Source organism: Microsporum canis, genomic scaffold, assembly GCF_000151145.1.
Source record: "Microsporum canis CBS 113480 supercont1.2 genomic scaffold, whole genome shotgun sequence".
Lineage (NCBI taxonomy): Eukaryota > Fungi > Ascomycota > Eurotiomycetes > Onygenales > Arthrodermataceae > Microsporum > Microsporum canis.
This window is the reverse complement of record NW_003299168.1, coordinates 2,956,768-2,967,659: the sequence shown is the minus strand read 5'-3', so window position 1 is coordinate 2,967,659 and position 10,892 is coordinate 2,956,768. Positions and strand designations below refer to the sequence as shown.

Genomic DNA, 10,892 nt, shown 5'->3' with positions numbered 1-10,892 from the left:
AGCGTAACCAACCTGCTTAGTTACCATGGATCTTTGGCTCCATGGGATACGACATAGTATGGATGAAAGTATGGGGTAATATGCTTGGGGATGTTAATCATAGCCAAGAATGGCTTTAACCAACAGTCTCGAGTGCAGTTACTGTGGGTTTCCAACATCCGTTCAGGGGGCATTTGACGCCCTCAATGCGCACTAGTGACAATGGTCAGATTCGTTCTTACCTCGTATCTATATCGCTAATAGTTTCAAGACCAGCCATGTTTGAGGAAACCGAGTCAGTTCAACGCCAATCACGTCGTGATTCCTCGATCGACCCGCGTAACCCGAAGCTTGCTATGTAAGAGCCTCCCGTCATTTCCTTTATATAGATCATGTCTCGCAACAACTCTTGTCTCCCTCCTTGCGGCATATCATCGATGACCGCAGCAGGCCTACCGACTCCCTCGACCTGGCGTCCGACACCATGCAGCTCCCTCCAGTCTCAGTGATACTCTCCTGGCCCAAGCCCAATTATGTGAATCCAACGGAGGTTCGTGGGCCACTTATAATCATATTAACCTCGATATTTGCACCTTTGACGCTTTTTGTTGTTATTATCCGCATATTCAGTCGCATCCATGTATCGAAGAGCTTTGGCTTAGACGACGTATTTATAATAGCCGCCGTGATTCCTGCACTCGGCTGTGGCGCCATCACCGTTCTGGGCTCAGTCAAATACGGTTGGAGTCGACATGTCTACGACGTGCCATTCGATCAGCTTGTCCTAGGGTTAAAGATGACCATGCTGATAGAGTGCCTCTTCGCCATCTGTTGCTCATTCACCAAGCTCTCGCTGCTATGTTTTACCCGGAAGATTACCGCAGGCATAAACTCGCGCGTCTTGCGATGGCTTATCATAGCTAACGTAACCATCGTCACGCTAGAAATGGTAATCTTTTGTATAGTAGCTGTTTTCACCTGCCGGTATGTTGTTTGTCCATCCCTGATATAAAGGTCACTCCACTAATGCTTGGTATCAGCCCCATCTCCGCCTACTGGACCCTCTCGACAAAACCTCAAGATTGTATAAACGAAACTGCACATCTCCTAGGCGGCGGTATACTGAATACCGTCACCGATCTCTGCGTCGTTTTTTTGCCGTTCCCCACCGTCATGTCCCTCAGGCTACCTACCCGACAACGGGTCATGCTCTCCATCCTCTTCGGTGCTGGCTTCATAGTCTGCATTGCTGGCTGCTTTAGAGCTTATTTCCTCCACAAGCTAAATACTTCGTACGATAAGACGTGGGCCGGCTATCCCCTCTGGATTTCCGGAACGATTGAGATGTATCTCGGCGTTGTATGTTCGGATTCCCGCCGTTATCAATTAACCCAACTAACAGCTTCTAGATCGCAGCCTCGCTGGCATCCCTCAAGCCGTTCATCGTGCGCTACCTCCCTAGTTTCCTCGGCTCCCTTGGCTCCGGGCGCACCGGGCCCTCTTCCTTCTCATTCTTAAACTCGTATGTGTTACGACGTAGCGAACCCCGGCCCGTGGAGAAAAGCAAGCTCGAGACGCTCGACAGCCAGGCCGCTACCATCACATCTACACAAGACTGCGACGTTGAGTTTGGAGAATTAGACCCCGCTAAGAGGGCGGTATTGTCCAAGGCCATTGGATACCAAGAGAGTAGGAATTTAACGAAGCCCAGCTTCTGTTCCGCTGACGCAACATCGCAATCGGAGCCGAAGCGGAAATAATGTAGATTTGAGTACCAGGCATTGGTTTGTTTAAAAAACACCCCACGTCAATAGATGGTTTCAAACAACTGTCCTGTAACTTCTGCGTACGGCACTAGTGGGACACCCTTCCGAGTCGTTCTCTAGTTCTGTATGTTTGGCCGTAAGGGTTTGAGGTGCCAGTGTTACTATATATAACGTAGTAGAAGGATATGCTTCCCTAACATAGGTGACCTGCCCGTCGGCATGTTTTGGGCCCTGTCTGCTTGGCGCTTCCGCAGAAGCTGACAGTGTAGTTTGATACGTGCTCTTGAAGACATGTTGTGAGCTGTTGGTGCTTTTTGTTTCATTTTGACCTCGGGTTCATCACGTGATAAATAATTTACCTCGGCGCGTTTGATGAGCTTATCTGCGTTTATCTCCATTTGTTTACCCCAGAGTGTTTTATCAGATGAAAAAGCTCGAGGTGAAGATTGAACATCAACAGAATGAGTACGGCTATAGTTGATGACAAGTCAGAACATTGCATACCATTTCTGCTTAAATTACTAGAATCCCACAAGTTAAAACACGGGGATGACGGCAACGCACCGCCGTTCTTCGTCGGCTTGAACGGTATCCAGGGCGCGGGGAAGACAGTCCTGGTGAGCCTCCACCTTTTCTCCCAAGAACACAGTGGTGTATAACAGAGTATTTATATTGTCAATTGCTTTTATTCTAGACCATATAATATAGATTGAATATTTTCGGCGGCTAACATTCGATCTACAGGTTTCCACCCTTCGATCTACCCTGTCTGCAGCCCCATATAACCTACCAACCATCACCTTCTCACTAGATGACATATACCTCACGCATGCTGACCAGCAGCAGCTGGCAGCTGTGCACCCGAATAATCCCCTTTTACAACATCGTGGGCAGCCGTCAACACATGATATCGCTCTTGGAAGCAAAGTGTTTGACTCCCTGCGCCGAAATAAGCCAACTCAGATACCCTCCTACGATAAATCTGCTTTTAACGGCCAGGGAGATCGTGCTCCAGAGGATACCTGGGAAACTGTAAATGATATACGGAATGGACAGTCGCTGGTTAGAGTCGTCATATTCGAAGGCTGGTGTGTTGGATTCCGCCCGAGACCTGAAGCTGAAATTCGTGCAGAGTGGGAAGACGCTGTGAGAAGGCGTGAGTGTGATAGTAGCTATGACGGTCAGCTTGGCGATGTTAAGCTGGAAGACGTTATGGCTATTAATAAAGCATTGGAAAAGTACGATGCATTTACCAGGTATGGCCTTATCCCTTTTGATAATAATGATAAAAAGCTAATATTGATCCAGTCAATTTGATGCATTTATACACATGTGAGTTAGCTCCCTGGTGCCCAGTATATATCCTGGTACTGAAGATCCATTCGATCATTTTAGTGATGCCGAGAATACACATGATGTATACTACTGGCGACAACAGCAAGAACAGACGCTTCTTGAAGTCAAAGGAAAGGGGATGACTCCAGATCAAGTCACAAAATTCGTCAATGGCTGTAAGGAGGATTCCAACTGGTAATAGGACACTACTTCGTGATAGACTAACAGGCTATCCGATAGACTACCCTTCATACGAACTATATACAAACCAACTTCGGGATGGTGTATTCAATCCTACGGATAAAATGAATGATGAGAAGGCATGGAAAGGTCGGCAGCTTAGACTCATCGTTGATAAGCAAAGAAAAGTAAAGAAAGTCATTACCATATAATGAACGGTATCTCCTAGTTTGATTATTTTAATGGGATAAGAGATAACTAGTAGATAGTAAATAAAAAGAACTATCCTCCAATTGCTTCGAACCATCTATACTACTCTTAGGTTAAAGTACCACATGAGCCGGAATCAATCAATGCTAAGAACGCCGAACAAAAGAAAAGGGGGGCCTTATTACATGACAGGATTATACATAATACGTGATGGGATATCAAAGAAACGCCTTACAAACGGAAAGTGGTTATACTAAAGAGTGATCTGGGATCTGGGGTTCAAGTAAACCCAGATACAATTAATATCCCCTCTCTATCCTCTCTGGCTATTCTCGAGTACCAGCTGATGTGGAAGACGAGTTATTAAACACGTTTCTACGCACCACGGCAGCGTCAGAAAGTGAGCTTGAACTCACTTGTTTGCCGCTTTCTCCGTCGACAAAGATCGTGGGGGAATGAGAAGCCCTTGTATCCTCAGGAGCATCATCTAATTCAATCAGGTCGCCGGAGGACCCTGAGAGGCCAAGATTGGCAAACCTCCGACTGAGAGGTTGCTGCTGTTGGTGGATCTCATTTATCCCTGCCTTGGCTCGTGTAGCAACCTTTCGAAACCAGCCTTCAATTGCTACTCCGACGTTTTCTAGGCCGGCGGTAGACGAAGATGAGAATACTGCGGAGTTAGACGAGTCGAACGACGCCCGATCGAGGTTCTGTAAGGTGGCTGTATCAGTTGGTGCAGGTTGGATTGTCAGTGTTGGCAGATGGGAATTAACGAAAGTAGTGAACTTGTCTATAGGTGGACCGGGACATCTCGCGTTCTCGAGGGCTCCCACGCCGCCTGGGCCAGATAGGGTGATACTGCGTTGCCTTTTGTGTCTGGAGGATGAATAACGTGGGGATTCGGTGCCCGATATCGAACTCGACACCCTTGGGGAGGATGCGGAACCTCTCTGCCCACGAGACGGAGTGGAATGTAATTCTGAAAAATCCCGCTGCGTGGAAGAAGACATAGGCCTAGAGGTATCGCTATAAGGAGTTAAAGGTAGCTGGGATTTCCTGCGGGCTCGCGGGAAGAATCCCAAGGACCGTCTAGGGAGCCGACCAATCTCGACAGGTGATGAGAAGCCATCTAGTTTCACCCAACTATGGTGTTCCCAGGGAGCATCGCTACCCAAGTCCTTCCCAGTTTTCGGTGATTTGAAATGGTCACGGTCCAGATGTGAGTCTCCATACCCAAAATCGCATGTACTGTCTGCATTCGAATCAGGCACGAGAGAGCTTGTATCATGATCCGGGTTATCTTCTTTTGCGTCATCACTCTGCTGCTGCATCTCTTCCTCGGGTATTGGTAAACCCTTTAGCGTACATGACTCGACGGGCAGTACAATCGTCTTCCTGGACTGTATACTATCACTAGGCCAGAAGCCATTTGACTTTCTCAACACCGCCAGCTGGCAGCCATAACGAATTGAAACTCCCGTGAGCGTATCGTTCGATTGAACGATATGTATATATACCAAGGCATTCCCATCCTCTTGTCCCGGCGTTGAGGTTGCAGTCGATCTGTCAAATCCGTCTCCCGAATCTCTTCGTTTGTAATTCCCTCTGCTGTCGGGAAAACTGTTCCCATTGGCCTGCAATAGGGCTTCCCGTTTTTTAGCCTGTACCAGCTCTTGTCTCTCCCTCTGTGCATCCGGGTTAGATTCCCCGATTATCGAACGTGGAGGGCTCCATGATGTAGGAATCGAGGGCCGATTCCTTGACTCTCCACCACCAACAGGGCGTGATCCTAACAGCTTCCCTCGCCCTTGTTCATTCGCCGGCACTCCTCCATTAATCAGAGCGGTGCCAGATCCAATGATATTCGACGCAAGGTCCTGCAGAGACGACCAAGGAGACTCTAGGAAGTCGGTAGCAAATCCTGTCGATCTACCGCTTCTCGTGTCTTCCCGCATACCACCAAAACCCGATCCTTTCGGAGGAGGAGGCACTTGGTTATCCGGTCCGCCAGCCGTACGTGGAAGGCGTTTGCTTGGAATCGGGGATACAGTTCTCGAGGAGAACGGAGAAGGCGTAGATATTCCGCCATTCGTATGCAAAGAGCGTGTCGAGGGTTGTGATCCAACACCCGAGTTGCCGGTACCGAGTCTATCGTCACTGCCATCGTATGATGGTATCACTCTTCGATTACGAGACCGGACGGTAGAAGTGGCAGAGCTGGAGGCAGTTCCATGTGCCGAAAACGAGGTCCAGGAGTTAGAAGCATCGAGGAAGCTGGCGTCTTTGCTCATTCCTGATTTCTAGTAACCCCACCGGTATACAGGATGGTCATGTAGGTAAAAGCTGCCCAGACCGGCTAACGTAGACAACCCCTCTCTCTCTCTCTCTTCTTGTCCGAATATTATGAGTAAACTGCGGTGTCTGGAAGGCTGTATGAGCATGGAAGCCCGTCGTGGTTCGGATGATAAGGGCGACCTTGCTCACGGCGAATGGTAGTAGTCGATTTCCTTCAAGATGACAAGTATGTATAAGCCAACTACGACCCTTTCGTGCCGTATAGAGCGTGATATACGTTGGCCCCCAACGCCGAGTTCGTCATTTAGTTGGTTTGCGGTGTGAGGCTGCGCATCATCCGGCAAAGGCGTAGGGAGGGACACCTATACTATGTTGTAGTAACTAGTCAAAACAACCCTGGATGAGATAACTAAGCAGTCAATCAGCAGCAAAGAACAACCAAAACAGGTAGACGAGTGATCCAGCCGATGATCTCTATCTTCACAAGCTGATCCTGCCAGAGAATATGTCGATATCGTCCTCGGTTTGTCGCTTTTGGTTCAATCAATTCGAAGCAAAGCGTCATTTGCTGGTTCGTATTTAGTTTATTGGCCACGCTCGGCGTTTACTCTTTGAGCCGTCACATGACACATCGAAAGATCGATTTATTTTTGATGTTTTATTACCGATGAAGATATATAAACATGTTTATATGCGAGTAGAGAGAAGGATTAAGTATATATGGCCCATGATAGACTTGGATAGAGGTACAGGAGACAAAGTAGCTAATTACTAGTTTAAATGAAACAAGAACTCCACCCAAAACGCTCGCATTGAGATATAATATTTAATTAATAGCTAGAAAGACAGCTTCGTCGCCTCCCCCCTAATAAACATGCTCCAGAGAGTAAAAGAGAGACCCAAGGTATAAGACAGAGCAAAAGAAAATATGCCTTCTCTTTTCTTTATTGTGCTTTGTATTCAATGACAAGGAGGGGAATATTCAGGCGAAGACAAGAGAAAAAAGATACTGTATAACGCTATGTATTCCCGGTAATCTACAGGTTTTCGACAGACAGATCAGGTAGACCATTGATGCCGAAGAATTGGAACCTAGAAGCTGATGTGTTAGAAAGGTTAAGAGAAAGGATAATACTTATTAACAAGAGAAGTATACGTACCAGTCTTCCACGTTCAACGTCGGCGGGATCGCTCCCTGGCGAGAACTATTACTCCAGTTATCGTCCTGACTGGATACATCCATAGGCACGTTAGGGTCGAACGTCTGCATTGGCCACTGTCCTTGCATCGGCACTCCCTGGCCCATCTGATGCTGCGGTGACATTCGATCCAATCCACCCAGAAGCGTCGGACTCTCATGGGCTCCGCGTGCTGTCCGGGGCGAGAGATGTTGCTGTAGATGTGTCTGGCCCGGCATCCCCATTGGCATTCCTGTATTGTTAAGGCTGGGCATTTGCAGCTGCGGATCGACGTTCGTGGAGGCGGGTGAGAAGCCAGAGAATGACATGTTGGTGCCGTCCGGGAAGAGTTGGTCGGGCTGGAAGTTCTCCCAGAGCGACTGAGAGATGCTGGGGGAGTTGCGAGTGACAAGGAATAGATCTGGTGGGGACTGGGGAATTGATAACGCTGGGTTGAACGGAGATGTAGGGCGGGTGTTGCCTGTTCCTGTGCCGATGCCGTTGCCAGTTCCCAGGAAGGCATCTGTCGGCATACGTTGGTTCTGTTGTTGCTGGTGCTGCTGAGCGCTCCCAGCTGTAGGCCCCCCAAGGTTGCCTGGTAGTTGGCTTGGGGTCATGGATGGCGTTGCAGCCGGAGTCTGTGGCCTTGAGCGCTCGTACGACACCTGGGCGGCAGGAGGCCCGTTGGGCATGCTGATATCCATATCATCGAATTTCCTCTTGGGAGGATCAGGTCGTTTCTGCGCCTCAGGTGGCTGTTGTTGTTGTTGCTGCTGCTGCTGCTGTCGTCTGGCCTTTTGATGACGCTTTCCAGCAGCTTTCTGGAGACGCTCTTCAAGAGCCTTGTTACCTAGGATGGATTCAAATAATGTATGCACCATCCTGGCGACAAGCCATACCTTCGAGACATCCTTTAATGCCGACATGCATCTATTGATCCTTTCTTGGCTCGTAGCGACTATGCTAGGGACAGATGATCGCATTTGATATACGTGCATGATCAGTGCGGAGAACAAACTATAAACACTGTAACCATTGAATAAAGGCCATTAGTTGATCCATCCCATTCGAAGCGTATACCAAGGGAATACTAACATGAAGGCAGGAGCAAATCGAATCTGTTGGTGTTTTTGGAGGCTCTCCGTGATTGAGGTGATCATGGCTGCGGCCTGGAAGGCAATTGTGCGGGAGGGATATGATATTCCATCACTTCCCGCGTTCTGGCCAGCAGTTGCAGGAGGCATATGGGCTCGATGTAGTAAACATAAAGTAGTACTGCAGACATGTCAGTATTGCACTTTTGAGCAACAGCCGTGGTTCGATCTTACTAGTAGTTTGAATGCAGCAAAGCAGACCAAAAGTGGTGTCGTGACCGTTCCCAGTACACTTCCTTGGGGCAGTTCTGTAGCCAGTCTGCCAACGCCATGTCGCTGTGTGTCAAGTCAATTGCATTGGTGCGTCGTGACTTGGATGCAACCGAATATTGCTGTGAAAGTACAAGGCCCATGATTTCGCATAGCTTGACGTATTGGAGGAAAAACTGAACATGAGTTGGGTCAGGCGGGTAGTCTGCCGGCCCATCCGCGTCATCCTCAATAAAATCGTCCTCTGTAAGCATTTCAACGTCCGAGTCATCCGTGTTGATGTTTACTGGGCGGCCCAGAGCAACGGCAACAGATCGATCCCGGGTAAATAATGTCCACCATACACGCTTCCATAGTCGTTTATCTGGTCGACTGAGCTGAGATGTTTCCACGCTATGCAATGGTTAGCTTTCCTTCTTTTTCGGTATGATATGAAATAAAAGTAGACGTGGACGTACCTTCTATGCATTCCTGATCCCTGGGCGATGATGATTGCAACCCTGGTCCAAAAGAAGACATTTTTTGTAACGTCTGACAAGGCAGTCAGTATTTAACCCCATAGGCACGACGCAAATACACTATTAAACCAGGGCATACATACCCTCTGGCCCTTCCCAGTACCAGCCCATTAGCAACAAAGCTTGCACGATGGTAACCCGGTCATCTTCATAATTAGCATCATACAATGCCTTTGCACGTTTGTAAAACGTCATGGCGGCCGGTGTCGTTGACCCATTGGCATCCATCAGCTGTGGGTTTGTGCATACTCTTGAGCCAGCCAGGAGGATGGCCTGTAACAGCAGAAGGGACGGTGGGTTCTTCGGGTCGCGGTACTGTCGCATAAAGCGGCTTCTGTTGATTAGTGGTACGACTGGAGCAACCCATTTGAAGTATGCATCCACCAGTTCGTCGCACAGGGCACGGGGAGGGAGTAAGAAGGCGCCACGTTGGTTGAGGATGTCGATTTCCAGGCTATCCAGTTCGGTGAGGCGGGAGCGTGAGCCACGCATGCCTTCTGGCAGAGGATAGTGGACGACATCTGTGGTGCCGTGGCGGTCTTGTACAAGGAGAGTGAGGTTTGACGATTCGCCTAGATATGCGACACGGCCTGCTTCTGTGATGGGAGCCCTGGCGAACTTGGGTTTCATAAATTGGGCGTAAGAGGTATTCTGTGTTGCTTGATGGGCTTGCTGAGCGTCTGTTAACGACGTGCTGGGCATCCCATCGGATGGTTTCACCTTTCTGTCGGCCTTTTCATCTCTCGAGTCGTCCTCGTTGCCTTGAGCTTCCCTATGGTGGCTTGTCAGTAAACGGAGGAACGGAGCAGTGCCTAGGTGCTTCCACGTACTCGCTTCCATCCTTGGACTTGGCCTGGTTCTTCTTCCGTCTTGGAGATGGGATCTTGCATTCGATGGAGAAGGCGACACAGTTGGTGCATGGTACACCGAGGCTGGCTGCATCGCAACGAACCTATATGTCAGACGTCAGCACCAGCAACAGGTAGAACTCTTCATCCGGGACCAACCTTTCTAGCATGGCATGTCTATCCAAAAGTACCTTGTTAGCCTCGTTCCATATATATGTGCGTGGGTGTACGTATGGGTCTATTGATATGGGTGATAAGATAGCAAAGATGCCTCGGTTCATGGTGAAAAACGCGAACTATCCACCAAACAAACTGAAGAATTGAACTCCCGAACATACCTCACAAGCCCGCGATGCGCGTTGTCTAGAATATGCCAGAGCTGTTAGCAAATTAAAAAAAAGGTCCGTAGAACTTAAATGGCGGTCTCAGTCACATAGACATCTTCCACACCACCAAAGAGGCCGTCCCATATTCTCTGTCTGCGAAAAGGAGAGTACACACCTTCTAAAACTCATCTGGCTGCCAGAGTTCGCTGGCTGAACCGTCTGCTTGCCCCCAACTGGTCCACTGTCTTCTCCTCCGTCTCCGCGCGGACTGGTGCCTGAGGCGACGCTTCTCGCTTTACCGACCAGCGAAGGGGCTGCTTCGTGCTGCTGCTCGCCTGCGTCTGCCATGGTCTTGCTCGTCTCTGGATCCGGTGTCGCGCTGCTCATCGTCGACCGCAATTCGAGCGAGAAGACGAACGTTCCATGGACCAGCAAAGAGAAGAAAAAGGAGGAGAAGAAATAGGTGATGGGATCAAGGTGGACAAGAAGAAGTGTTGCGGGATCTGGACCGGTGGGACAGGCTTCTTTTAGGGAAAAAAACCCTCCGGAGCAAGGGTGCAGCAAGCTATTCTAACGGGACGAAGGACGAAGGGTGTATATATCGAGTTCTGGACTAATAACGATATAGGCGTGGTTTTGTCTCTATGCGCTTTTCGTTCTTCTGTGCCTAGAGATGTGTGAGAGGGCTTGAGGACGGTGTTTGCGCAGGGATGTGTATATGGGTGGGCGGTATCGGAAAAGGGCTTCACATCAACTAGTCGGCCGGGACTGCGATTACGAGGATTCTATCAAGGAGTAATGCGTGAGGGCGGGACGATGTCGTTGCTTAGCAGATCAGCGAGACGGGAGCGAGATGGAGATGGAGGCTTTGGAGAGACGAAAGATGGAGCGGC

General features: G+C 49.2%; 4 protein-coding genes across 4 annotated transcripts; 2 read left to right on the top strand and 2 right to left on the bottom strand.

The window, feature by feature from the left end:
• Positions 1–463: 463 nt before the first annotated feature.
• Positions 464–1,739, top strand: MCYG_02574 (uncharacterized protein; the record flags this gene model as incomplete). Its single annotated transcript, XM_002849594.1, has 3 exons — positions 464–963; positions 1,020–1,338; positions 1,389–1,739. The coding sequence occupies 3 exons, from the start codon at positions 464–466 to the stop codon at positions 1,737–1,739; spliced, it is 1,170 nt and encodes a 389-aa protein (XP_002849640.1).
• A 467-nt stretch (positions 1,740–2,206) lies between these two features.
• Positions 2,207–3,472, top strand: MCYG_02573 (D-glycerate 3-kinase; the record flags this gene model as incomplete). The annotated part of the gene is made up of 4 exons (XM_002849593.1): positions 2,207–2,362; positions 2,490–3,001; positions 3,141–3,256; positions 3,321–3,472. 4 exons carry the CDS (start codon positions 2,207–2,209, stop codon positions 3,470–3,472), a joined length of 936 nt encoding a protein of 311 aa, XP_002849639.1.
• A 361-nt stretch (positions 3,473–3,833) lies between these two features.
• Positions 3,834–5,761, bottom strand: MCYG_02572 (conserved hypothetical protein; the record flags this gene model as incomplete). The annotated part of the gene is made up of 2 exons (XM_002849592.1): positions 3,834–3,845; positions 3,887–5,761. 2 exons carry the CDS (start codon positions 5,759–5,761, stop codon positions 3,834–3,836), a joined length of 1,887 nt encoding a protein of 628 aa, XP_002849638.1.
• A 1,041-nt stretch (positions 5,762–6,802) lies between these two features.
• MCYG_02571 (fungal specific transcription factor domain-containing protein) lies at positions 6,803–10,347 on the bottom strand (the record flags this gene model as incomplete). The annotated part of the gene is made up of 11 exons (XM_002849591.1): positions 6,803–6,857; positions 6,926–7,969; positions 8,039–8,218; positions 8,272–8,593; positions 8,766–8,807; positions 8,909–9,597; positions 9,656–9,777; positions 9,829–9,850; positions 10,012–10,052; positions 10,107–10,152; positions 10,175–10,347. 11 exons carry the CDS (start codon positions 10,345–10,347, stop codon positions 6,803–6,805), a joined length of 2,736 nt encoding a protein of 911 aa, XP_002849637.1.
• Between the last annotated feature and the right edge of the window lie 545 nt (positions 10,348–10,892).